The 26607-nt window shown below is 41.3% G+C and overlaps 1 protein-coding gene across 1 annotated transcript in view; it reads right to left on the bottom strand.

Moving 5' to 3' along the window:
• Nucleotides 1–3698: 3698 nt before the first annotated feature.
• The window catches only part of AGPAT4 (1-acylglycerol-3-phosphate O-acyltransferase 4), a 102682-nt gene continuing 79773 nt past the window's right edge, over nt 3699–26607 (bottom strand). The window contains exons 7-9 of the mRNA XM_065401117.1: nt 20260–20458; nt 4777–4864; nt 3699–3763 (exon numbers count right to left, since the gene is read on the bottom strand). Of these exons, the coding sequence (XP_065257189.1) occupies nt 3730–3763; nt 4777–4864; nt 20260–20458 (321 nt within the window). The 3' untranslated portion in view covers nt 3699–3729. The remainder of the gene's footprint in view (nt 3764–4776; nt 4865–20259; nt 20459–26607) is intronic.

The following is a 26607-nucleotide window of genomic DNA, read 5'->3' on the forward strand; positions in this document are numbered from 1 at the left end:
CATGACTGAAGACTGCACAAGTGACAAGCGTCACTTTTACTGCTGCTCCTGTATGTTTTACTTGACACATGTTGCTCATGTGACAGTGTCTGCAAGTTTAAAGAAGCTGCATGTTTCAGTGAAAGTGCCATTACTACTGTATATGGACCATTACCTTTTTGTTCTTCTTTCTTTAAATGTTTCTCATTTAAGTGAGAACTGTAATGTTAATATGTAGTATTTTTGGACTTTCTAGGTTCGAAAAAAGTTGTAGTGTTATCAGGCGTTCTGGACCTTGTTTTTTAAATCTCCTATTTGAGTGCACTGACTGTGAACTTTTACTCTGTTTTTTTGCCCAGCTTCAGATTTGTTATGCAAAAGGCTGATTAATGAAATTACAAAAAAAGTTTCTCAATAAATGGTTTATTTTAGGAAGTTTTTTGTGCGGTTTTGTCTTCATTGTTGAAGATACAAATATGTATAACAAACCCAAGACATTTGGGGATAAAAACAGCCACTCTGAAGCATTTAAAAGGCAACAAAGCTGGGACTGAAGTTATTCTGAAATCAGCCTTCTGTGCCAGTGAGGTCTTCTGGATAAGTTACAAATGCCTGTTGAGTTCATCACTATGTAAGCAATGGTAAGAGTATTGAAGGTTTTTACCACTCATGCGGCTTGTCAAAGTAGTATGATCTGTTCAATGGTTACAGCTTTATTCAATATGGCCCGTGCGTTTTTGTAAATACACAGCATCTGCAGTGAGGAAAAATACTAGAGTTTTTGGCACAAATCACATAGGTGTTGATCCTACTTTGTGGTGCATGCAAAGTGTCTAATCTGAACCTGAAATGGCACTGACTCCTTGTACCCTCTCTGGCTAATCTTCCCAGAGGTAGCAACAGCTCCCCTTGAACGTGTCCGCAAATCATGATAGTGGAACAGCCTTCATCACATATGGAGGCTTGCTCCCTATCTATGTAGAAGGGAAATTTAGATGACACCAAACAGGTCCTACAGCTGTAACATCCACCAACTCCTAGTTTGCATTGAACTTCAGAACATACTTATGACTGATCAGCATTCTATATTTCTTGCTGGCAATGTTAGGAAAACAAAGCAAGGTAGGTACACAGCTAGATCTCAATCGTCAAGTGGTGAAACAAGTGAATAGTTTTCCCTAGTTAGGGAGATGAAAAATCAAGAGATGGATACACCTTGCAGTGTTGTCAAATTAAACTACACATTGTGTTCGTATCAACGCTCCTGTGGGGCTGAATACTTCCGATAGATGACTCAGAGGATTTGAGCTTTGGTGGTGCTGCATAATTAGAAGTGTGAACAATGAGGTGATGAGAGAGATTAATTTTTAAAGAGAGCACAATGACCCTACATAAGAGAATATCTTTCTGCAGACACAGGGCATTAATCAGGCAAGATTGCATATAAACAACACAAGGAAAGAAAGATCCAGCTTTGTTAGAAACATGTCCAGATGCACTAGCATCCAAGATAGAGAGTGGATGTTTTACAAGTCTGTTGCATCTGTGGAATATGGAAGTTCTGAGGGTAGTCAACAGCTATAGTGGAGATGTCACCTGAAAAAGACCACCTCAAAGGTTTTGAAACATTTCTCCACAACAAACCAACTAGGGCTATGGAAAGTTCAGTTTGGCTGCTCTTCTTCCTTGAGTGTGATACAGGAGGTAGAGTTTTACATTTTTTAAATCTGCTCTTTAGACCAGAAAAGCCCGTTGTGTAACCTAATTTAAAAAAAACCTCCTCCTTTGCCAAACATATTTCAATCCAGCACCATTGGCCTGTTTAAAAGGTATAGCAGAGTTTGGGGGTGTTTTCACTATGACTGGTTAAGAGTACCAGACTTCACCATAGAAATGGATACTTCTTACAAGCAATGGGATAGCTTATAAAGGCACAGTATCCACCTGAAGCTCATATAGGTGTTTTGAGAAACACACAACAAAAACATTTTATTTTCCTTCCCAATCTGTTGCAGATATGGAGTGAAGGAAAATATGAAGCAACCCTTAGATTGTGTGGGTTTGGTATCAGTTGCATTAAAAATTCCCTGCATTTCTAAGACAAGTTTTGCACTTTAACTCTTTATTTTTTTGTATAAACAAACTTCAGACTACTTTTGTTAAGGCCATTGTAAAACATACAGTTGCTTAGGGGAGGGGAAGTAAACACTGATGTCTAACAAGACAATAGGTCATTCTTTTAATACAATAAACCAGTCTCTAATTTTGGCAAGTACCTTTTACAGGCATGTCAGCAAAGCCACAAGAGGTACAATTCTGATTTCAGAAACAAGGGCAGGATAAATTTATGTAGAGCTTTGGAAGGTCCAATCCTACATTCCTTGTACATCCAAAATTCCCAGTTAAATCAGTGGGACTCCTGGGAGTGCATGGAATGAAAGACAGGATTTAAGGGCTTTAGCCTAATCTAAATTCTTTCAGAATAATTGATATATACTAAAACATTCCACAATTAAACACATTTTTTCATATTAACATTAAAATAAATACAAGGGCTGTGTGCCTCTGACCTAATACACATTTGCTGTTCAGCAGCGAGCCCCAGTTGAAAAAGATCCTCCCACTACTTTACCAAACCATACACTTTGTGCTCCAGTAAGATGGCTTGAACAGAGTTTTCCCTTGCTGCCCTCACTTTCAAAATGACAGGGACAGACTGTGCAGCATTATGGGGGGGGGTTGTGAGTCTCCTTAATGTCAAGCCATGCCATAGAGGGTTTCTGTACAGGACTGTATTTGGCTGTGCTTCTCCCTTGGTGGAGTGTTCCAGTTGGTACTGTGGCAAAAGCATGCCAGCAGCCTCTATTCTCAGTATCTCCACAGCTGTTACTCCATTTTATATGTAGAAAAGGCCTAAGGAAGCCTGCAGTCATGTGATCTTTGTACACCCAAAGTTCACCTTCATTTCACTGAATATTGTGAGCCTGGAAAGAATGCAAGCATAGGCCCTATCCTTAGCAGTGAGTTTAAAAGACCCTGTCCCTATACTACTCAGAGCTATTCAAGGCTGTGGGGGCATGAAACCCTGAAGCCTTACCCATTATATACACACACCCGTAAAGTGAGCAAAATCAATCTGCCTCAGACATTCAGATTCCTGCTTCAGACTGCACATTTTTCTAACAGCCATGAGTTTCAAACCCATTCCCTGCAACTGCCCCTCCACTAAAAAAGTAGCACTACCCACACTCTCATTACATTAGAAATATTCATCTCGGCTCTCTTAAAAGTAACATTTGAACTACTGAACAGCAAATACCTCATTCATGGAGTTCTCTGCATTGTTAGCCCTGTTTCTTTAAGTATCCCGCTGCACTCTTTTACCATCTGGTACAAATAAAACTGCTTGAGAGGCTTTCACCAGATTCCCTTTAGAAAGTATGGGGTGGGGGGGTCTCAACAGTAAATGTCACTGTCTAATACAGATAGGAGCTGTGGCTTGGTGAAATGCACTATGCCCAAATCTAGGAGAAAAACAAGAGAATAGTGACCTTCAGGTATTCACTGGTTGCAAAAAACTTTTTAATCAGGAAATTTCCACAGGTTATGATGTTTAAAAACCAAGATGGCACAAAGGCAGCAGAGCTAGGATATAAAAGCAAGCCTAGCTTAATGAAGGACAGAATTCTTTCCAAAGGGCAAGGGCCAGGAATCACTACAGTCAGTAAGGTTGTCTCACTGGAAACTAGATCAACTCCATCGGGCTGTGAAATGCAAGGCATGCCTAGAAAAAAAATAAAACCTAAGGAAATCATCTAGCTTCAAGGTTATCTTACGCTGCACCCTCTGAGGCTAAGTGTAGTTATTTCTCCAAAGAGACAAAAGCAAATGATTCCCTAACCTTGTTTTGTTGAAGGACATACAGCTGCCTTTCTTTCCTATCACTGGATGAAGGCCCATATGTATAAATATTTTATAAGCTAAAAATAATCTTACTTCTCCCAAAATGTAAACAGTATTCAGTTTAATCATTGCATACATCAGTGCTCTGAAGCTAATCCAAAACTGCTTAGTAATTTTAAGGAATGGTGATGTGCTAGGTACATCTGTCATGTCTAAACACCACACCCGTGTTCAAAATTCACTAGGCCAAATTCTACTACCAGTTACATCACAAAGACCCCAATCTTGCAGGGTGTGCTGGAGGGACAGACCCTCATACTCAGTCCCATTCAAGTTAATGGGTGTAGGAACTGAGTGAATCTCATTGTACAATTAGGACCTACAGTGGAATAGCTCTACTGAAACCTATTTTCTGCAGGGGGCCTGGTTCAATTTGACATTTCTCTAATTGAGCAAAGTATATTGAAATAACAGATTATGGTCATTAAACTGATAACATGATCTAGACATACAAAATTTCCATTTTAATTTTCTCATACAACCATTTACGATCCATTTCTTACAGCATGTTGAGAAAAACTTGTATTCTCCCCCTCCCCAGCCAACTGCTAATTCCCATATGGACCTATAATATCACACTAGAGGGTTTTTCTTCCAAATGTAAGACACTTCATATGAAAACCAACAAACAAAAGGCCAACCTGTTTTGAAGAGGTGAGATGCAGAACACCCTTCAGCAAGTCTGAAATCTAGCCCCAGCCCCAAGGAAACAAAATGGGAGCACAAATTCAGATACGCCTCCCCCCTCACTTGAAAGAGCATGATGTGCAAGTAAAGAGTTTTCAGAAGTTGCATTTGTTCCCTCTGTATTGAAGCAGTCTCTGGCCGTATTACATTTGTTTCTGCTTGTTGTCATTGTTGCCGTAGGTAGAGCCCTTGTTAATTTCAGTCACCCCTATCATCCATCGGACACCAACAGAAGCTGTAGAGAGAAAAGAAAAAAAAAAATTACATAAAACTTGACTGCCACCAGGGAGCAATCATCATGTAAGCCACAAGGAAAAGGTTTTAAAAGGCTTACATGAGGCAACATGAGGCCTGCTGTATTACCTTGTTGACAATAGTAATTATAAAGCACTTTTTAAGCCATAGACCTCTGTGCTTTACAAAGGAAAGTAAGTTACAACTATTAACCCGATTTCACTGACTGGCAATCAGAGCCACAGCCATGCAGTGACTTGCCCCAGTTCAGCGGGAGCTGTGGAAATAGAACCCAGCCCTTGCAACCACTGGCCAGGCTTCAGTCCATACGACACTTTATACACTTTTGCTTATCAGAACACTACTGCTGTTCCTGCACTAATGAGCACCACAGTTACGAATGTACTAAGAACTAACCACATTTCAATAGTTAAAGTCCAATGTCAGCTTCCATGTTCTCCATTTGAAGGAGTGAGTGTATTAATGTGATCCATTTGCAATATTTGGACTAGAAAGGAATTTCGTTTCTCACAAAAACAAAGTGAGCAGACGTATTTAAAGTGCATTGGAAACCCTCATTCCCTCACACTCACTAATAAATAATCACACCGGAGTAACTTTGCTAAATTTTTCAGCTAACATTGCTCCAGAATGTGTGGTGTAGCCTGGGTATCCCTTGTAGACTGATAGGTTATCAAAGGCTGCATTGAAAAGATTTTCAGATGTGATCACTGCATCCTATAGCTCATTGTAGAAAGGGGAATCGGTCTCTGAAAGGACAAGCTTAATAAAGGTATTTAAGTGTCTAATGCTCAAGTGACATAGGAGCACAAGCCTCAGTGCACGGCCACGGCACTTGGAGCCTGATCCAAAGCCTACTGCAATCATGGAACAATTCCTACTGATCTTTTGAAAAGCCCAGCCCCAGTTGTGGTTTTGGCTGAGAGTGAAGGGGGAAGACCCTACACGTTCTTCATATCCATTATTTTTCTATCATCATCATCATCATCTGCAATAGCATCATTAAATTCATGTTTATCACCACAAGAATTAACCCTGAACAAATTCCCCAAGTCCAAACATCCTGCACATGGTAGCAGAGGCCAGACTCTCAAGTGCTTTGTATCAGACCATGGCCAGTACTGGGGCACCCTTCAGTGAGGGGAGAGGTGGGATGGCAGCACCTACTGGCATGTAGTAGTAACCAGAGCTTCCCTGGACCCCTATCATTCTCCAGTTGTTTCAACTCATTGGGGCCATTGGCAAGCAACATAACTTGCAGCAGCCTAAAGGCTGCTCTGGCTTATGCTTGCACACAGTAGCCCCAGGATATGGGGAGTGTAAAGGTGAACTTTACAAGGCCATGTTTGCACCCTTGCGGTGCACTCCTTGGCCATAGCAGAGCAACTGGCCCATTATCTCAGAATGTAAAAGAAAACAGTCATACTTAACCGAACAGCTGTGTTTAAAGGGCCCCAAGTCAATAGGAGACCTTCTCGGGGTTGGTCCCATCAGATGCTGCAGCAGCAAGAAAAATGGAAGCTGAGGAAACTTTCCTGTGCTACTTTAATCAATGCCAGCTTTAAAAAGTGATTTCTCCTCCTCCAACATAATGGACTTATCTCATGGCAGGATCATTACTGCATGTTTCCCTTTACTGGGATGATGAATGAGCCATTTGATACAGGAATCACATCTTCCCCACTGCCACAACATGCCAGCCAGGTGTAAAGAAAACCCCCCCAACTTCCAACACAGTGCAGTAAAAGGAAAGCATTTGCAGAACAGGTTAAGGGTTCTTGATCCAGGACCCTGGAAATGGCCCATCTGAAAAGATGATGGGATATGCATTATTAGGGAGGTATTGAATACAAACATATACACTTCACTTTGTCTTTTGGAAAGGAGTGTGCACTTGCTCCTGGATCACTGACCTAGAGGAGAGTTTTGCTATTTGCCTCTGTGGGAATAAGATCAGGATCTTCAAAAATGGGACATATTGGTCAGAAATCCCCGAGATGGTTTACAACAGGAAGAAGCACAAGTTGATTTGACAGTAGGTCAAAAATAATCAACTGATTAATAACCTTATTCCCACTCCCCAAGCATAGGGATGGCAATTCAGCCCAGCCTTTACATGGTCACACAAGCCCCTCCTCCTCAGGAGACTAAGAGGGGATATGATAGAGGTATATAAAATCCATGAGTGGTGTGGAGAAAGTGAATAAGGAAAAGTTATTTACTTGTTCCCATAATATAAGAACTAGGGGCCACCAAATGAAATTAATAGGCAGCAGGTTTAAAACAAATAAAAGGAAGTTCTTCACACAGCGCACAGTCAACCTGTGGAACTCCTTACCTGAGGAGGTTGTGAAGGCTAGGACTATAACAGGGTTTAAAAGAACTAGATAAATTCATGGAGGTTAAGTCCATTAATGGCTATTAGCCAGGTTGGGTAAGGAATGGTGTCCCTAGCCTCTGTTTGTTAAAGGGTGGAGATGGATGGCAGGGGAGAGATCACTTGATCATTACCTGTTAGGTTCACTCCCTCTGGAGCACCTGGCATTGGTCACTGTCAGTAGACAGGATATTGGGCTGGATGGACCTTTGGTCTGACCCAGTACGGCCATTCTTATGTTCCCATTGAAAAGACTAGGGACAAGATCCAAAAGGGGAGTCCTCACCCTTGGCCTGCTCCTGCAGATATTTTGCAGGAGGAAATGCTCAAACTCCTGCTTCCAGAATGACGGATATGATTCCATTTCCCTTCTCCAGCATCCAGGCAGTTGTTTGCATAAATCCCAAGAAAAAGGGATTTGCACCGTTATTCATCTGGAATCTTCTCTGGACACCTCCCCTCATTAAGATCATTCTAAGACAAATCATTAGCAGGTGCCTGTACATTTAATTAGTTCCTCTCAGATCAGAATATGAACCTCAGAGCAAGGTTTGTTTTGTTTTTACTGAAAAGCACAGTTGGTAGCAAACTTATAGCACTAAGCCTATGAGAAGCATCACAAGGAGGAAAAGGCTTCTCTGACGAAAAGCTCAGCACTGCCAACCTATCCCGAACTAGCCAGCCCAAACATGAATAATTTCCTGAAGTCTTATGGGCAACCCTAGGGAGCTCAAACAATTTCACTTACTATAGTCAAGCCTTCATCAAGGTCTTTTAGCCACCAAGCAGAGTCTAGGAGAGAAGGAGACACAGAGGAACAGAGACAGAGAGAGAGACAGAGAGACAGACAGAGACTCATGCACAATTTATTAGAAATACATGCTCTCATGCTCGGTTAGGGCCCAATCCAACACCCACTGAAGTCCGTGGAAGCCTCCATAAATACTGATCAAGTTGCTTATGAATTAATGATTTTTGTACCAATCTGAAGAAATAGCTCAGCATTCTTTCCTAAAGCACATCCCTAACCAACCTGAGAAAATACAGCCAGCATGACCAAAAACAGTGGCTACCTCTTGTCCATATTACAGTCAAGGTCACTCAACTAACTTTACTGATGGGGAGTAATTAAAAATAACCAGTCTCTTCTTTGCTGGAAGTATTCCCTGACTGGTTTGCCCAAGTAGGCAAGACAGGGCCAACAATGGTTCACAAGAGTTGCTCATTTGAAACAGCTGAATAAAGTAAAATCCTTTTGTTGAAAAAGACACATGGGAAAGTCAAAAGGGAGCATTTTGCCTACAGGGTCGATTTCTAAATTGAGACGGAAGAAAAAAAATAAGGTACAATAGAGATTTTTCCAAATCTCTTAAAGAGAGGAATCTATAGGCTGGAAGTAAGCTTGCAAGACACCCTCATGGAGGAAAGCATTAAAAGAAGAGATTAGAAAGTGCAGACCTTTACAGCTAACCTCAGTAGTTGGAAACTACGGCTGAGGATGTTAGGGAGATTCCCAAACCTGAGCTGGCTTTTGTAGGTGACAAATCTGAGGAACTGTCACAGATTGAAGTATCACTAGAGGAGGTTTTGGAATTAATTGATAAACTCAACATTAACAAGTCACCGGGACCAGATGGCATTCACCCAAGAGTTCTGAAAGAACTCAAATGTGAAGTTGCGGAACTATTAACTAAGGTTTGTAACCTGTCCTTTAAATCGGCTTCGGTACCCAATGACTGGAAGTTAGCTAATGTAACGCCAATATTTAAAAAGGGCTCTAGGGGTGATCCCGGCAATTACAGACCGGTAAGTCTAACGTCGGTACCGGGCAAATTAGTTGAAACAATAGTAAAGAACAAAATTGTCAGACACATAGAAAAACATAAACTCTTGAGCAATAGTCAACATGGTTTCTGTAAAGGGAAATCGTGTCTTACTAATCTATTAGAGTTCTTTGAAGGGGTCAACAAACATGTGGACAAGGGGGATCCGGTGGACATAGTGTACTTAGATTTCCAGAAAGCCTTTGACAAGGTCCCTCACCAAAGGCTCTTACGTAAATTAAGCTGTCATGGGATAAAAGGGAAGGTCCTTTCATGGATTGAGAACTGGTTAAAGGACAGGGAACAAAGGGTAGGAATTAATGGTAAATTCTCAGAATGGAGAGGGGTAACTAGTGGTGTTCCCCAAGGGTCAGTCCTAGGACCTATCCTATTCAATTTATTCATAAATGATCTGGAGAAAGGGGTAAACAGTGAGGTGGCAAAGTTTGCAGATGATACTAAACTACTCAAGATAGTTAAGACCAAAGCAGATTGCGAAGAACTTCAAAAAGATCTCACAAAACTAAGTGATTGGGCAACAAAATGGCAAATGAAATTTAATGTGGATAAATGTAAAGTAATGCACATTGGAAAAAATAACCCCAACTATACATACAACATGATGGGGGCTAATTTAGCTACAACGAGTCAGGAAAAAGATCTTGGCGTCATCGTGGATAGTTCTCTAAAGATGTCCACGCAGTGTGCAGAGGCGGTCAAAAAAGCAAACAGGATGTTAGGAATCATTAAAAAGGGGATAGAGAATAAGACTGAGAATATATTATTGCCCTTATATAAATCCATGGTTCGCCCACATCTCGAATACTGTGTACAGATGTGGTCTCCTCACCTCAAAAAAGATATTCTAGCACTAGAAAAGGTTCAGAAAAGAGCAACTAAAATGATTAAGGGTTTAGAGAGGGTCCCATATGAGGAAAGATTAAAGAGGCTAGGACTCTTCAGTTTGGAAAAGAGAAGACTAAGGGGGGACCTGATAGAGGTGTATAAAATCATGAGTGATGTTGAGAAAGTGGATAAGGAAAAGTTATTTACTTATTCCCATAATACAAGAACTAGGGGTCACCAAAAGAAATTAATAGGCAGCAGGTTTAAAACAAATAAAAGGAAGTTCTTCTTCACGCAGCGCACAGTCAACTTGTGGAACTCCTTACCTGAGGAGGTTGTGAAGGCTAGGACTATAACAATGTTTAAAAGGGGACTGGATAAATTCATGGTGGCTAAGTCCATAAATGGCTATTAGCCAGGATGGGTAAGAATGGTGTCCCTAGCCTCTGTTCGTCAGAGGATGGAGATGGATGGCAGGAGAGAGATCACTTGATCATTGCCTGTTAAGTTCACTCCCTCTGGGGCACCTGGCATTGGCCACTGTCGGTAGACAGATACTGGGCTAGATGGACCTTTGGTCTGACCCAGTACGGCCTTTCTTATGTTCTTATGTTCTTATGAAAGACTGTAAAGTCATTGATTACAAACAAAAATAGGAAAATACCTGGACATGTACAAGCACCACAAATGATAGTGAATATGGATTCAAAGGGAAGGTCAGAATTAACTAATTCCTTTCAATCACAGTTTGAATTTCCAAGGATGAAGCCACAGATGATCTACCTGAACCTTCAAAACAGGTTTCATCAGTGGAAGGATGTTGTAGTAGTTGGATCAGGTGAATGACACCTAAGACTGCTGGGTTCTTTTCCCAGCTTCCCCCCCAACTCACCATGTAACCGAATTCTACACTGATTTACACCTCCACTGACGTAATGGAGAGTAAGTCCATGGATAATTTGGCCCATTGCACTTCACCTTACCAATCTGTAAAAAAGACCAACAATAAATAATAATACACCTGGCTGGGGTGTAGTGAGATTCACTGATTATATGGGATACGCTTTGAACTGCTTGGATGAAAGGCTACGTTAGGCCAAAGTATTTCCTTCTAAAATGTTGTATACAGAGTGTGCTAGGGTAAAACGTTACAGGAGCAAAATCACAAGAGAAGGGCTGGTGGAATGAAATGTCCGGTCCCACCTCCTCCTGCTCCCTTTCAGACAGCTATTGCCCACTGTGAGATCTGTGGTCCTCAGTGATGCTGTTGTATATTTCTGCACAGCAGCACATGGCAGAGAAGGGAGAAGCTGCCTCGAGGTGGCCTCACTTGTGCAGAGACAGGCCGCACTCTCACTCTGACTAGAAAAAGCGGGTAACACAATGAGGACTCGGTTCAACCAAACACAAAATGGCAACAATGATTTTGGCTTCAAATGGTCAAGAGCTAGGAAACAGAGTGGAGAGGAAGAACCAGAGTAGGACACGTGAGCTGGGATAATGACAGACAAACTCAAACCATCACCGCGGTGTCTGGCAACAAAAAAAGAGGAAATCAGCATGTGGAGTTGTATAAACAGAACATAAATCAGGGCGACTGTTATAGCAACCAAGCAAACCACTTCCCGGGGCTTTTACACGGTTGTGGGTGCAGTGCTGTACCTGCTACAGGAAGGCTACTGCAGAATTGAAGAAGGTACAGTAGAGGGGAGTTAGAAGGATGACAGGGCTGGACAGGGGTGAGGTAGTCACGCTTAAGAGAGTATTAAGAAGTGCTCAGTTCTCAGGTTTATGTGGAGGAGATGGATCCCAAAAGCTGCCTAGGGAGAGTGGAGGGGACAGAAAGGAAAAGAAATAATAGCCCAGCACTTGAACCTTTGAAGGCAACGCTGCATGGACAGAAGCTTGTATTTAATCCCCAAAGGCCAGTTTCTCTTTACTGAAGTTCTCAACCTGAGCCCCGTAGCAAACGGAGTAAAAGGGTTTTGTCCAAAAACTCTATTCAAGTTTGGGGCATGGAAGGTCCAGCACCAGGAGCATGCAGAGACAGGCTGCAGCTGCTACTGCAGCACAGCCTATGGACTGGAGTTAGAAAGTCCCAGTTCCTGACACACAAATAGCTTTGCTCAGAGTTCCTCCACCCACTATAAACTATGGATATGGTGCGACGGGAGCGCAGTCACTTACACTTTACCCTCTTCATGCAAGGAATGAGTTGCTTTAAGATCTAAAATGTCCATTTAAGCAGGTACAGGATTTGAGCCTGAGTTCTTACTCAGGCAAAACTCTGAAGGACTTTTGACGGAATAAGGAATTGAAGACTGGGCTCAAAGAGTTCGTCAATGCGATGAGAACCTGACAAAGGCAGCAATATGTGGTACAACCACCGTGGTATTATAACAAATCCATGGTAACCTACAGCTTCACAGTTAGCCCCCGTCCCCATTCTCCTCCCCAAGGGGGACTTGAAATTTCATGGCTAGAATGGGATTAGGTAGAAACTTCCCCTATGGAACATCTCTCATCCCCTCCTCTGAAGCACCTCAAACTTGCCATTTTCCAAGACAGACAGGACGTGGGACTAGATGGACCCCTGGTCTGATTCGATAAGGAGATTTCTCTCTTCTTAAGTTTGATTTTACAAATATTTTATCTAAGATTTGGACTTTTCCCCTCTATACTATATTCTATAGTCTCCCCCCCCCCCCCAACTTTGAGAGACACTTAAAAATAATTCTACAAAAAAGAACCTTGACATATCCATTTGTCAGGATGTGCATTCATTGAGAGGGGGGGAAATTACATTTGTGCCTTTTTAAAAAAAAATACCCTTCACACATTGTAAGATTATTCTTCACATTTCTCTTAAATTTCCACTTACAGTGGGAGTGCTCTAGACAACCAGGGAAAAAAGATGCAATTCTGATGTTCTAAGATATGCTTTTGTGAACCACAGCAACCAGAATTTAAACAGAGCCCACAGTTCAATGTGCTGCACTCTCAGAAAAGGATTCTCTAACAGAGCTCTCAACCACAAGTACAAACTCTTTGGCATTCTCTGAACTCTGTTGTAGCTTATAATAGAACACTGGTTTTTGAGTCAATTCAAAACTACAAGCAAAAGTTACAATAAAATTAAAAGGCATGGCCTTAGACTCAAATATTTGCAATACTATTCAAAGGTAACACTTGAAATCAACTTTTCTCTCTCTCTCTTATACCTTATGTTTCAAGGAGAGGTGGGATATGGTGTTTTTATTGTTCTCCTGCAGAACATTTTTATTGACTTACTATGCTCCTGTGAAAAAGAAAATTGCTAACTTGGGTATTTCCAACCTTGCTATGACTCAGCCAGGTTTAAGGTTATAATAATAAAAAAAAAACAACAACAGCTGCAATGATAGGAACACATGCGATCATTAAAGAAGGGGAAGGAGTAACCAGGCTGTGACTGCTACGGTGTCATTCCAGCCTTTCTAATTTGCCATGAAAGTTTCAGTTATCTCAGATGATACAGGGGAAGTCTATGGCTGGTTGGTCCCCAGGAAACCAATTACACACAAACACGATGAAAACCGGGGCAAGATTGCCCCAGAGCAGTGTTAAGGAGGGAGCTGGGCTCTGACTGGTTGGCTATGGCCCCAGACCAGTTGAGCAATTTACAGGACTATTAGGGACTTGCTCTCTGATTGGCAGGGTGCTGGCCAGTGAAACTATTCACAGGGATTGAAAAGCTTGTCAGTCTGAGCCAATTCTGTGAGCTTTGCTCTATGCAATTGGTTTTAGTCCTAAGAAGAGTCTCAGTACAGATCCTATTTAGTAATATACAGTATTTAAAAATATGTTAATTTCCTCCCATATGAGTTAATTCCTGGAGTTGCCTCAGCATAACTGTTGCTGTAAGCAACATGTCAGTACATTCTCGGTAGGTATAGGGAAGTTCCATATTTATTTTACAATACATCTGTAAGGCATATAGCTAACATAACTGACATATATGCAACAGCATTTGAACAACCAAAGCTGCTTCATCAAGATTTCCACTTGGTCTAGTCCTGAATAGTATAAAAAAAGTGAACACATACAGAAATCAGGGAGTTGAAGAAGGGCAACTTTTTCAAAGCTGTGTGGCTAAGTTGCATGCACAAAACATGCAGCTACACATGCGGAAAGTGAAACTACACACACAGATTTCATTCGGTCACAAATTAATTGCTTCTGCAGACTCTAGAAGGTTTTTAAATTTACTGACAATACTAGGGGCCCATTCTGCCCTCAGTTATACTCGGGACAACACCAGTTTTGCCACATAGAACAGTTTATTTTAACCTTTTAAACCCTGTTACAGTCCATCTTGGGAGCTGTTGGGAGTTATGTCAGTAGGGATCCACTCCTGTTTCCACTGCAGCCAATGGTAGCAGGTCCCGTGACAGCACTCGCACACGTAGAATAGAAACATACACAAGCTCATGCAGATTTTAAAGAGATCTCATTATTACTCATGCTCGTTTTGAATTGTATAATTCTCTTGCCTGTAAAAGATATTCTATGGACTGGAGCCATGTCAGAAAGCCCAAATGTTATGTTTTTAGCATTAGACATTTAAGAGCTATTTCCCCCTTAAAACCCAAGACCAATCCTTTATTCTCCTGCAGATGAAATCAACATTCCCCTTTGAAAAACAGTTGACAGCTTCTTTACTAACAAAAAAGAGTATACTTTGGGTATAACAAGAACTGTTCTCTTCCATACCAAGTGTAGAAATCCAGAACATGACCCAGTCCTGTGTTCTGTCTGGGGTCAATAACCACATGAACTTCTTCAATGGGAGTTCTTCCAATAGAGCTACCAGAGTTTGGTTTAATCAGCCCTCATTTCTTGTTCTAACTCCACTAAGTAGAAGTACCATAGGAATTAAGTGTAAAATTTTCAATAGTGCCTTAGTAATTTAGGAGCTTAAGTCTCACCAAAAGTCAATGGGACTTAGGCTCCTAGTCACCTTTGAAAATACAATGTAGGTATTTTGGGATTCTAAGTCACTTAGATGCTTGCTCTTTGGGATGGGGACTCCCATAAAAAGAATACCAAGATCATTTATTTCATTATTATTTGTGTGTAACACAGTGAGAGGGGATGGCTCAGTATTCACAGTATGGAATTATAAATCACACTTGGGGCTTGAAGAGTTCAAGCTGAACTGATGTAGTTAAATATAGTCCAGTTATCTATTGCTCCCATCTACCCAAGGTAATTATAGTATTCTAGTCTACTATAATATTATTGCTCCGATTTAACCATAGAATCAGCCATTTCTCTTATACGATTCTTTTCTTCAAAACACCAAGTGCTGAGATTGCAAGCAAATATTTTTATTACTCTATAATATGATTGGTCAGAGTGTCTGGAAGAGAAAGAGGGAAGGTTTGAAACAGAATTCAGGATTACAGGCAAGAGAAGCACTCAAATACCTCATCTCTTTCCCCTCGCCGGATGCTTGCTCATATCAGCTCTCTTACCTTGAGCCCGTTATAACAGAAAGACATGACAAACCTGGCTCTGAAATTTCTGCTTTGACAGAGCGCAGTAAATCTATGATCAGATATTATGGACTCGGGTGGTCCAGAATCAGGAAGCTTATCTGTGAAATATGGGACACAGAACAATCATAAACAAAAATACACCTGTGTATACTGGATGCCACCTTTTGATCTAAAGTATTTTCATTAGTAGAATGGAAGAACGAACTGCATCCTAGGATGAAATATACCTAGCAATTTTAAAAGTCTATTATAGCATTAGGCTATGAACAATGGTAAATTGCCTTCAGTACATTCCACTAACCCCCGTTTACAATAATACAAGCTTCCTTTGGCTGAGATATGTTAATTCAGCTGGGCACTAGATCTCTGACTCACATTGCTAATGAAGGCAGAGAGGCTAAGGCTGTGCAAATATAGTATGGATGTATTACATGCTGGATCTGCCAAATAAACAGCTCTACTTGGTGCAGAGAGTCATGAGATTTAATGTAGTTTTGTATTGTTCTACCATCATCAAATTTTGGCAAAAAACAAAACAAAACAAACAAAAACAACCCCTACTAACTATTTAGCTATTGTAAAAGATAGGGGCCCACAACCAGGTGATGTTAGGGAACCTCTCCATAGAAGCAACTGTAGCAAGTTCATAGCAGAGATCCTCAATACATAGAAAACAGGACAGTTTTCCCAAGACTGTTACTGGAGTTCTGCTATTGGCTACAACAGTTTGTGTGACCAGATGAGCTAAAATTGAGGTGTCCCAGCAGAATGTGACTGAAGATGTTGCCAATTAAAGATAAAATACATACGTTAGAATTTGTAGGGAAAAGCGTAGCTCTGTAAATTAAACAAAAGTAACTGACTATAGGCTACAACGCCTCCAATTTTATTTTGAAAGGCTCAGTATTCTTTTACTCCTGTCCCTTTCTGAACCCTTCAATTTAAATGAGCTTGCTGTTTCCTAATGAGCCATGAAGCCTGCACCTTTTGGGGCTCAGATGTGGCCCAGGATCTTTTGGGCATCTCAACAGCATGATGAACCCATCCCACCCCAAATCAATTGATACTATGTTTCAACATGCTATGGGATTTTTCCCTCCTCACAATAAACACAGTGGTTACAAGCTGTCATTAATTATCTGTTAAGCTCCAAGTCTGGGATATTCAAAGGAACCTAAGAGAATTAGTCACTCAGCTCTCACTGAAATTCAATAACACTGGGTTCCTAACTCCTCTGACTTTCAGGTTTCTTTTAACATTAAAACACAGAGGAGTGCAAAGTTGCTGTGAAGCATAATAGATTCTCTAATCCCTGTTGAAGGTTAAACCCTGCAGCATCACACAAAATGTGACTGACAGGCACTTACTAGCAACGAGTACAGTATGCAACAATTCATTAATCTTGCTAGCGTCACTACATCCCTCAACCACATCTGTGCCCTGTGAGCCTGCTCACTTGCTTTGGCTGCAGCTAACGGTTGTAGATTACTTTTTCAAGCAGCCAAAGTAGAGACCTAAGAACCAGTCCTGTAGATGAGCATCACATTCAAACAGAGAAGTCTCAGTAGCCTGCTTATTAAACTAGCCTATTAAACTGTTGGAACCAGCAAAGTGCTCTAGTGAGGATGAGGCAGGAAAGAAAAACCAAAGGGCTTCTTTTGTATTTGCAGTACCATAATCAGCTTTCATAGAATATCAGGGTTGGAAGGGATCTCAGGAGGTCATCTAGTCCAACCACCTGCTCAAAGCAGGACCAACCCCCAACTAAATCATCCCAGCCAGGGCTTTCTCAAGCCGGGCCTTAAAAACCTCTAAGGAAGGAGATTCCACCACCTCCCTAGGTAACCCATTCCAGTGCTTCACCACCCTCCTAGTGAAAAAAAGTTTTTCCTAAAATCCAACCTAAACCTCCCCCACTGCAACTTGAGACCATTGCTCCTTGTTGTGTCATCTGGCACCACTGAGAATAGTCTAGATCAGTGGTTCCCAAACTGGGGTTCGTGAACCCCTGGGGGTTTGTGAAATGTTACAGGGGGTTCTCGGGAAAAAATTCCCTAATGGCGGACAGAGCTGTCCTTAGGGACCCCGGGCAGCACGGGACCAGCAGCCTCTGAGCCCCGGGACTTCCAAGAGCTAAGCAAATCAAAGCAAGCACATCTACCACACTGAGGAGATTTAAACTTCAAGACTCCTTATAAGAAATGGAAAGGGAGGTGGATATTTTTTGCTGTTTTTAAAATTAAATAGGCAGCTAGTATTGTTTTTAAAATTATTATGAAGAACAAGTTTAAGCTTTGTTGTAACGTGTGTTGTTTGCTTGAACTGCTCAAGACCTGAATGCTTGTATAAGAGGAACTCAGAGTTGGCTTCTTAGATACCTTCATGCTGTTTCACATCTGATACTTCTTGATGAAACATAGGAGCCTTGTCTTATAACAGGCTTATTCAAAGTGATACAAGCTACGAAAGTGAGATCTTGGAAGAGAGTGTTGCTGTTTTCATAATGTAATAAAAATACTGTAATGATAAATAATGAATACTAAATAGTGTGTAATAAGCATGTCATAAAAACAAATTTTATATTTCCAAGATCACTGCTTTTATAATTTATACTCAGGTAAAGGAGAAAATCCCTGGAAATATTCTTTTTTAGGAGGAGGTTCGCGAGACTTGACATTTTGGTGAAAGGGGTTCACAGGTTGTTAAAGTTTGGGAACCACTGGTCTAGATCCATCCTCTTTGGAACCCCCTTTCAGGTAGTTGAAAGCAGCTATCAAATCCCCCCTCATTCTTCTCTTCCCGCAGACTAAACAATCCTAGTTCCCTCAGCCTCTCCTCATAAGTCAGTCGAATAGAGGGGAATGATCACATCCCTCAATCTGCTGGCTTTCTTTGGTCCCTTCCTCCCTTATTGTTCAGGGAGAAAAGATGATGTAGTAGTAAAGGCACTAGGCTTCACCTTGGTCACTCGACTTAGACCCAGATTTTTAAAGGTATTTAGGTGCCTAACTCCCATTGATTTCAGTAGCAGTTAGGTGCTTAAATACCTTTAAAAACCCTGCTTTAATCTTTCTGTGCCTCAGTTCCACATCTGTAAAATGGAGCTAGTAGCACTTTCCTACCTCACCATGGCATTGCAAGGGTAAATGTATTAATGATTGTGAGGAGCTCAAATACAATGTAATGGGGGTCATATAAGTACCTCATATAGATAGTAGAATGGTGTCAAATGCCTTAGGCTATAACCTACTGCAAAGGACTACACAAGCACCATCCACCTAGACAATAACCCCTCTACCTCTTGATTGGAGTGTCAAGTCCCCTCCAGGATGAAGGAATGCTTAATGTGGCTCTGCCTCTCTTTTCTTAGACTCATCCCTCTCTCTTCACCTCCCTCCCCCCTTTTGAGCAGTTGACTGAACATGGGATGTCTTTCTACAAGAGAAGCCATAGTTCCAACCACAAGTTATTGGATTAGATGCAGGAACCACAGTGTGTCATGCAAAAGGCAGATTGGATGGCCACAGTGGGCCATTCTGGCCTTAAAAGTCCATGAATCTATAAACATTTGCATTTCTTTAGATCTGATGTAAACCTCCAAGACCAGGAGAAGGTATTTGCAATAGTTAGTGTCACTGGATGCATAACTCAACAGAATGAACGAACATTAAATTCCTCTCCTGGGCTTTCATGATGTCCCCAAGCCCACACTCTACAACAGGGGTCGGCAACCTTTCAGAAGTGGTGTGCCGAGTCTTCATTTATTCACTCTAATTTAAGGTTTCGCATGCCAGTAATACATTTTAACGTTTTTAGGAGGTTTCTTTTTATAACTCTATAATATATAACTAAACTATTGTATGTAAAGTAAATAAGGTTTTTAAAATGTTTAAGGAGCTTCATTTAAAATTAAATTAAAATGCAGAGCCGCCAGGACCCGGGCAGGGTGAGTGCCACTGAAAATCAGCTTGCGTGCTGCCTTTGTCATGCGTGCCATAGGTTGCCTACCCCTGGTCAATAGGAATACTCATTTGTGTATGACAGGGCTCTGTAGCATAGATATCAAGCAAGACTAAACAATGACATTTTCAGATGGTGTGTTACAACCTCACAGCCACCAACAAATAATCTTTAGCCACAAGAATGGGGTGGGGCAGGAAGGAACACGCTCTGAGTGCTGATTATCAATATATTCTATTGATTGTTCAGTGCCGGTAGGGCCAATCAAACTGGTTTAAATGAAAAAGCAATTCAATCATTTTCCCAAACTCTGGAGTTTTGCATAAGTATGAATAAAAAATTTCACTTTAGCTCCCCTCCTCTCCATTTCCTTACCCAGTTCAGGACTGGAAGTTCAGAAACTGGATTTTGCTGAGAAATTTCCAGCTCAATTTTGCAGACTCCAGAAGGCCAGACAGTTCAGAGAAGCAACTTGGGGAGATTCACTCATCATTTTAAGGTACAGTGCAGCTGTGTCCACATCCACTAACCCAAACCCCCAGTTCTCTCACATGCACTGGAACAGCATTGCTCCTGGACTGGTCTGTCTACAGCCCAAATTTTAAATCTACACCCACATTTTTACACTAGCAACTGAATTGTGGGTGTACGTCTGGAGACCTGCACCCTAATTACCTGATTGTAAGTGCAAATATGCACCAGGAAGTTACATCTGCTTTGCATCTGGAAATTCATTAGGCAAGTGCAAATAGTACCTGCCAAAAAAATAAAAGGGCAAAGGCCCATCTTTCAAAAAGCTATTCCTACAAGTGATCTTCAAACAACTTACCCACAATGATGACAAAAGCAAAACTAGCCAGCGTCAGTGATGATCCACTGCTGACCATGTTGATAAGCAGCTGGAATAAAGGATATAGCAGCAATAAGGCCCAGAAAAGCCAGTTCAAAAGAGTCCATGGCCGCCGAGGTGGCACTATGGGAGTAGCTGGATAGGTTCCTGTTCTGTAGTATTCTTCTTGAAAGGCATCCTGTTAGAACAAAGACACGTAACATTTGAATCCCTATTGGATAATAGAAGCAGCCTTCTATAATTCTGATATTTCTCTTGCTGAACAGTAGTTATTCTGAAAGGAAGATGAAACATCAAGTGATGGCCGGAAATCGTGTGCTTTTTAGTGAATGAAAGTTCATTCTCCTGAGTACATACCGATTAGTGTTCCCTTCCCTTCCTTTGCTCGTTTAGATGAATCACATGCCCGCAAGTCTGCAGTTTTAATGAGGATCCAGTCTGACCGACACTCAAAGAGGAATGTAATGTGCACAATTTTGTGTACATTCTTACACCAATAGGTATAGGACTGCTGTACCTACAGGCAGCAGTGACAGCCATCAGACAAATACCCTTGGTACATCACAGAAATGTCTAGGAATGCTTTCATCACCAAACCCTCTGTTTTCTAATGTTTTCTGCAACATGTATCTAAACAGTTTCCACATTCCAGCTGGGAGTTCGGGGTAGTACCAGCTGGCCTCTTACTCCAAAGAATGTTATTCCTCAACACCCACCTTTTTGGCAGTAGACTGATGCTGCATGTGTAACCCAGATTCACAGAGTGTGGGTCTTTATCCTCCCTCTAGAGCAGTGGTGGGTAACCTGCAGCCCATCAGGGTAATCCGCTGGTGGGCTGCAAGACAGTTTGTTTACATGGACCGCGGGCAGGCACGGCAGCCTGCAGCTCCCAGTGGCCGCGGTTTGCCATTCCTGGCCAATAGGAACAGCGGGAAGCAGTGCGGGCCGAAGGGACGTGCTGGCCACCATTTCCCGCAGCTCCCATTGGCCAGAAACGGCGAACCACAGCCACTGGGAGCTGCGGGTGGCCATGCCTGTGGATGGTCAACGTAAACAAACTGTCTGGCGGCCCGCTAGTGGATTACCCTGACAGGCTGCGTGCAGCCCGCAGGTTGCCCACCACCGCTTTAGAGGCTTGTCCACATAAGAGGTTTGAAACTCATCTGGTTTTCAACTAGAGGACTTTTTCCTGGTACCTTAAGTAGGAGAGGGTTGTGCTTGTAGCACTGAAGGTCTTAATTCCAATGCCATCCCCTACATCATATAACAGAGAGAAGCATGTGGTCCTTAGCTACTTGCTCAGCTCAAGCTCGCTATTTTACCTGTTCCCACTGAAGTCAATGGAAAAAGCCCTCCAACTGGCTTTGGGATGGAGAATCCAGCCCTTGCAGCAATGTTTACCGGGGGGGGGGGGGGGGGGGAAATCCACTGAAGCTGATGGATTTACACCAGTGTGAAAAACATTGTAAGAGAAGTCAGAATGAGGCCTTATCTCCCTGTCCATCAAGTTACATTGCTAGCTTTGTGACAGAATTCATTAATAACTAACTCTTCAGCAGCCAGCATTGCCCCCAAACAGTTTAGGAAAGGTTATTTAATTTCTGCTCTTTTACATGTACTTAAACTCTAATTTACACTAGCAATTCTTTAACCAATAATAATTGGAGCAATTACAGGCTACTGCTGTTTTATCTAACTCCAAGTGAACATACAACTTTCAAAAGATTATATAATAATTAAAATGTTATTCTCCCTTTTTAGGGAGATTAGAGAAAAGTATTACACTCTCTCTCTTGCCTGTGAACTAGAACGTATTGAAATCATTATGGTCAATTAACTGTCTTGGGCAAATTACCCAAAATATGAAATTTCCCTTTAAGTGCCTTGAGGGTCTGGCTTATGAGCAGGTTAACCTAAAGCCACTCATTAGTATATTAGGTCATGTCACATATAGTTATGTTTCTAAACACCAGAATTAGTCAGGAATTCCTAATTTTCCCTTGCTGTTAAGACATCACCACTAGGGGGATTCTGCACTACCATAGGAATGGCAGTGCTCTAGCCTTGCTCTCCGCAAGAGGTTTGAGACCGACTTAAGTCTTACATAGTAGGTGCAAGGACTCAGGTTTCTTCACCTTTACCAGTGCATCCACAACGTCACGGATAGCCTGGTTAAGCTGGATTGCCGCCATTCTGTTATGGAGCCAAGTTTCTCGCTGTGAGGAATTTTCATGTTACTTTGCAGATAAGGTTGTTTGAATCTGAGCTGACCTGTCTGCCTAGATTTCTAGGTTTTTACGAGGTCACTCTTTAACCATGGCATCCATGAGTAGCTTAAGTTTGTTAAAAATATTACATCAAGTCCTGAAGCATTAAGGCAGCCTGATGCAAGTGAAGGGATTCAGCAAAAAACTCCATTGAGAATATTAAAAAAAAAAAAAAAAATCTATTAACATAGCAAACATTTACTGAAATTTGTTCTGGTAATTTGTGTTTCCACATTTCAGGATGATTCCTGTCAGTGGTTCTCAGTTAAAGCACGTTGATTAGAAATCATTCAACACTGTCACATTTGTGCATCTCTTTCCATTTCATTAATTGAAGGGTCCTGTTCAGCACTCTTCACTCAGTCAAAACTCCCACTGAAATCTAGTTTTACCTGTGTCCGGAGTGCTGGATAGGACTCTTCATAGATGTAAGGGCAGAAGGGACCATAATAATCTCCTAGACTGACCTCCTATATATATCACAGGCCATAGGACTCACCTGAGCTGATTCCTGTGGGAACCGGAGCAGCATTTCTCAAAATGGGGTCCACGAGGGTACTCCAGGGGGCCCATTGGCCCCACTGATCAACTCCTTTGCCTCCCTCCCAGCACCTCCTGTACGCTGGGAACAGCTGTTCAGCAGCATACAGGAGGCGCTGGGAGGGAGGGAGGGAGGGGATCAAGGCATGGAAAAGGTGGGGTGGGAGTGGGGCCTGGGGCTGAGCAGGGAACTTGGGGGTCCATGAAAAATTTTAAATCAGAATGGGGTTCTTGGGTTTCTAAAGTTTGAGAACCACTGAACTAGAGCATATAGTTTAGAAAAAACATCCAATCTGAATGTAAAGATTTCCAGTGACAGAGAATCTACCACAAACCTTTAACCATTGGAACAATTTACCATTACCCTCACTGTTAAAAATGTGCATCTTATTTCTAGACTGATTTTACACACCCCAACTCATTCCTTAAGATTATCTTTGTTAAACTAAAAAAATTAAACTCCTGGAGTCCATCACTCTAAGGCATGTTTTCCAATCTTTTACTCATTCTTGTGACTCTTCTCTGAGCCCTCTTCAATGAATTAAAAACAAACATTAACTGGATTAAAAACTGCTTAACTGATAGGTCTCAAAATATAATTGTACATGGGGAATTATCAAGTGGATGTGTTTCTAGTGGCGTCCCACAGAGATTGGTTCTTGGCCCTATGCTATTTAAAAGTTTTGTCAATGACCTGGAAGACAACAAAATCATTTCTGATAAAGTTTGAGGTGACAAATATTGGTGAAGGGATAATTAATGAACAGGACAAGTCACTGGTACAGAGTGATCTGGTTTGCTTAACTGGGTTCAAGCAAACAATGTGTTTTAATATGGCTAAAAGTAAAGTCATACATCTAGGAACAACTAATGTAGGCTGGGGGACTGTACTTTGAGAAGCAATGGCTCTGAAAAGAACTTGGGGGTTAGGGTGGATAATCAGCTAAACATGAGCTTTCAATGCAACACTATGGCCAAAAGGGCTAGTGTGATCCTTTGATGCCTGAACAGGGGACTATCTAGTAGGAGTACGGAAGTTGTATTACCTGTTTGGCACTGGTACAACCACTACTGAAATAGTGTGTCCCATTCTGGCATCCCTTACTGGTCTCTTTCTGTCAGCTACCAGCAAAATCCACATGCGTACTTATGTCCTTTTAAATTGTGTAGATTTAATTCTACATGGATGGACTCAATTGATTTCAAGAGAGTCACTCCTGATTTATACCAGTGAGAAAGATAAGGCATGGGCTCCGGGGATCTAAAATATCAAAAATATTTATCTTGCTCCTTTTGTTATCCCAAAATGTATTTTCCACTTTGACCTTCAGATGCTGGTGTCATTAATACAATATAGTATATTTAACATAAGTAACTTTACCCGATGAAAAGTCAAACTGAATGAACTGAAATGTATTTAAATAATCACAATTTTGTGTACAATGAAATTATGAACCCAACCCCCTCGAAAGAGCTGAATACCCTCAATTTCAACTGAAGTCAATGACTCAAGGGTGTTCAGTACTTCCCAGGAGACACTCAGCAGGATCAACTGCTAAATTTTGAATTGCATGAGTTTTGTTGCTCTATCTGCTTTCCTTTTATTTCCAGTTGCTAAAGTGCTTTAGGTGATTGTTTTTACATCAGAACAGAAATGCTAATGTTTGTCCTGAAGCCTATGACAACTGCCTCCGGAATAATGAATGGGACAGATGTATATATAGAGTCACCAAATTTGGGCTGTTTCAGACCAAGGGGGGATTTGAAGGTGGCAAGTTCCGAAGTCTGAATCCTCTTTGGATTAGTCAGAAATAAAAATTGGAGGGGAAGAAAAAAAAAAAAAAAAAAAAAACACATATCCGAATCTTTTTATACATATATAAAGATATAAAGATGCACGTTGCTAACTCCACCATTAATCTCCACGGCAATTTGCCATCGATCTTCTTGCCAAATTGTGTTGTGGGAGCACGTTCACGAAGAACTGGGGCAAGACAAATAAATTCAACATCCACCTGTGTCTATGCCACGTGCACTCTGGTGTTCAGAGGCTGAAAGGCCATTGCATTAATTCTCTGTGCCACCTAGTCCATTAGCAAAATATGCCATATCCATGAAAGAGATGAAATTTTGCTACTCCAGAAGAACCAACTCTACAAACTTAACAGATTGCTCCACTATGCAAATGTGTCCCATGGACTGAATTACTGTCTCCATCTCCTAGTTATGTACATAGTTCAATTGGAAAGTTGAAGTTGGAAAATCAAATGTTTTACTAGAGCTCAATAATATGAACATATTTTCATCTGACCTACACTCAACACCCCATTTGTTCAGATAATTGGGCTGCCACAGCTGCCGTCTATTTGTTTAACCCCTCAGTTAATTTACCCAGGAAATAGGAAAGCATAATCAATCACTCTTGTAGAACAGAATGTGTGCCATCCACAGGAGCATATAGGGGAAGGAGCAAAAGAAGGTCAGAACAATAAAAGGCCATTTTGAAGCACACTCCTTTGTTTTGGTAGAGGAAAGGTTCTCGGGTTTCAGTGCGTTTGAGAGTTAAAATTGTGTTTGTGCTCACTGAAAGTGGAGTGTTTGCTATGGAAAAGAAACTTTATGCTGATTGTCATGTTGCCAACTCACAGCATCCAAAAAGCAAGAGTCGGCACCCAAAATTGTGGTTTTAAAAAAATAGTTTATGTTGGGGTTCCTTTGATCTGCATTCTGTGTTGGAGCGGTGACCCTAACAGCATCCCAATGCTGACTGGTATGGGTAGTGACTTTCAGCTGGCCTGACCAGTTGAATGTACTCAAACTCACTAAGGTCATAACCCGTATCTAAAAGGTGTTGTGTAAAGTATCAATAGAAAGCTAATAGCACACTGATCATTAATATTGGTACATGGTGTATGTGTGGAGGACAAATTCAACATAATTTCCAAGACATTGTAATTTTATCAGTGTTTCTGCTAGGAATAAGTGGTATTTGTTTCCATTACCAGGGCCATTTATCTGCAAAGGCTGTGTTTGTTAGGTTTGCTATAATGGCTAAAACAGGAAATTAACCAAACTGAAATGGAAAGCACCCCTGTATTTACACTCTACACACTACTGTAATAATCTTTGTACAAAATATGCTTTGGGAGGTATCATTTGAAAACTAATATCTTGATTATCAATATCAGGGAGAAATGTATGAAGCAACATTATACATAAAATTATGAATTCCCCCTATATGATATAGTTAGCACATGTTCAAACTCACATTGCCCTGAGTAGGCAAAAGTTGTTAAACAGGTCTATCCTAAACAAAGGAGTGTGTGTTTACCTCAATTTACATACAAGTAGTCAACAGGGTCCTTGAGTCAGAAAGGGCGGAAATGACAAGACACAAGGCAAATCTGCATTTCAGCATACACAGGGGAGCAGAAAGAGACTGGAGCCACCTTCACCACCAAACTCTATGTCACCTTCTTCACTGTTTGAATAAATTTTGTTTAGAGGGGCAAGTCCCAGA

The sequence above is a fragment of the Emys orbicularis genome, chromosome 3, assembly GCF_028017835.1.
Source record: "Emys orbicularis isolate rEmyOrb1 chromosome 3, rEmyOrb1.hap1, whole genome shotgun sequence".
NCBI classification, from domain to species: domain Eukaryota; kingdom Metazoa; phylum Chordata; order Testudines; family Emydidae; genus Emys; species Emys orbicularis.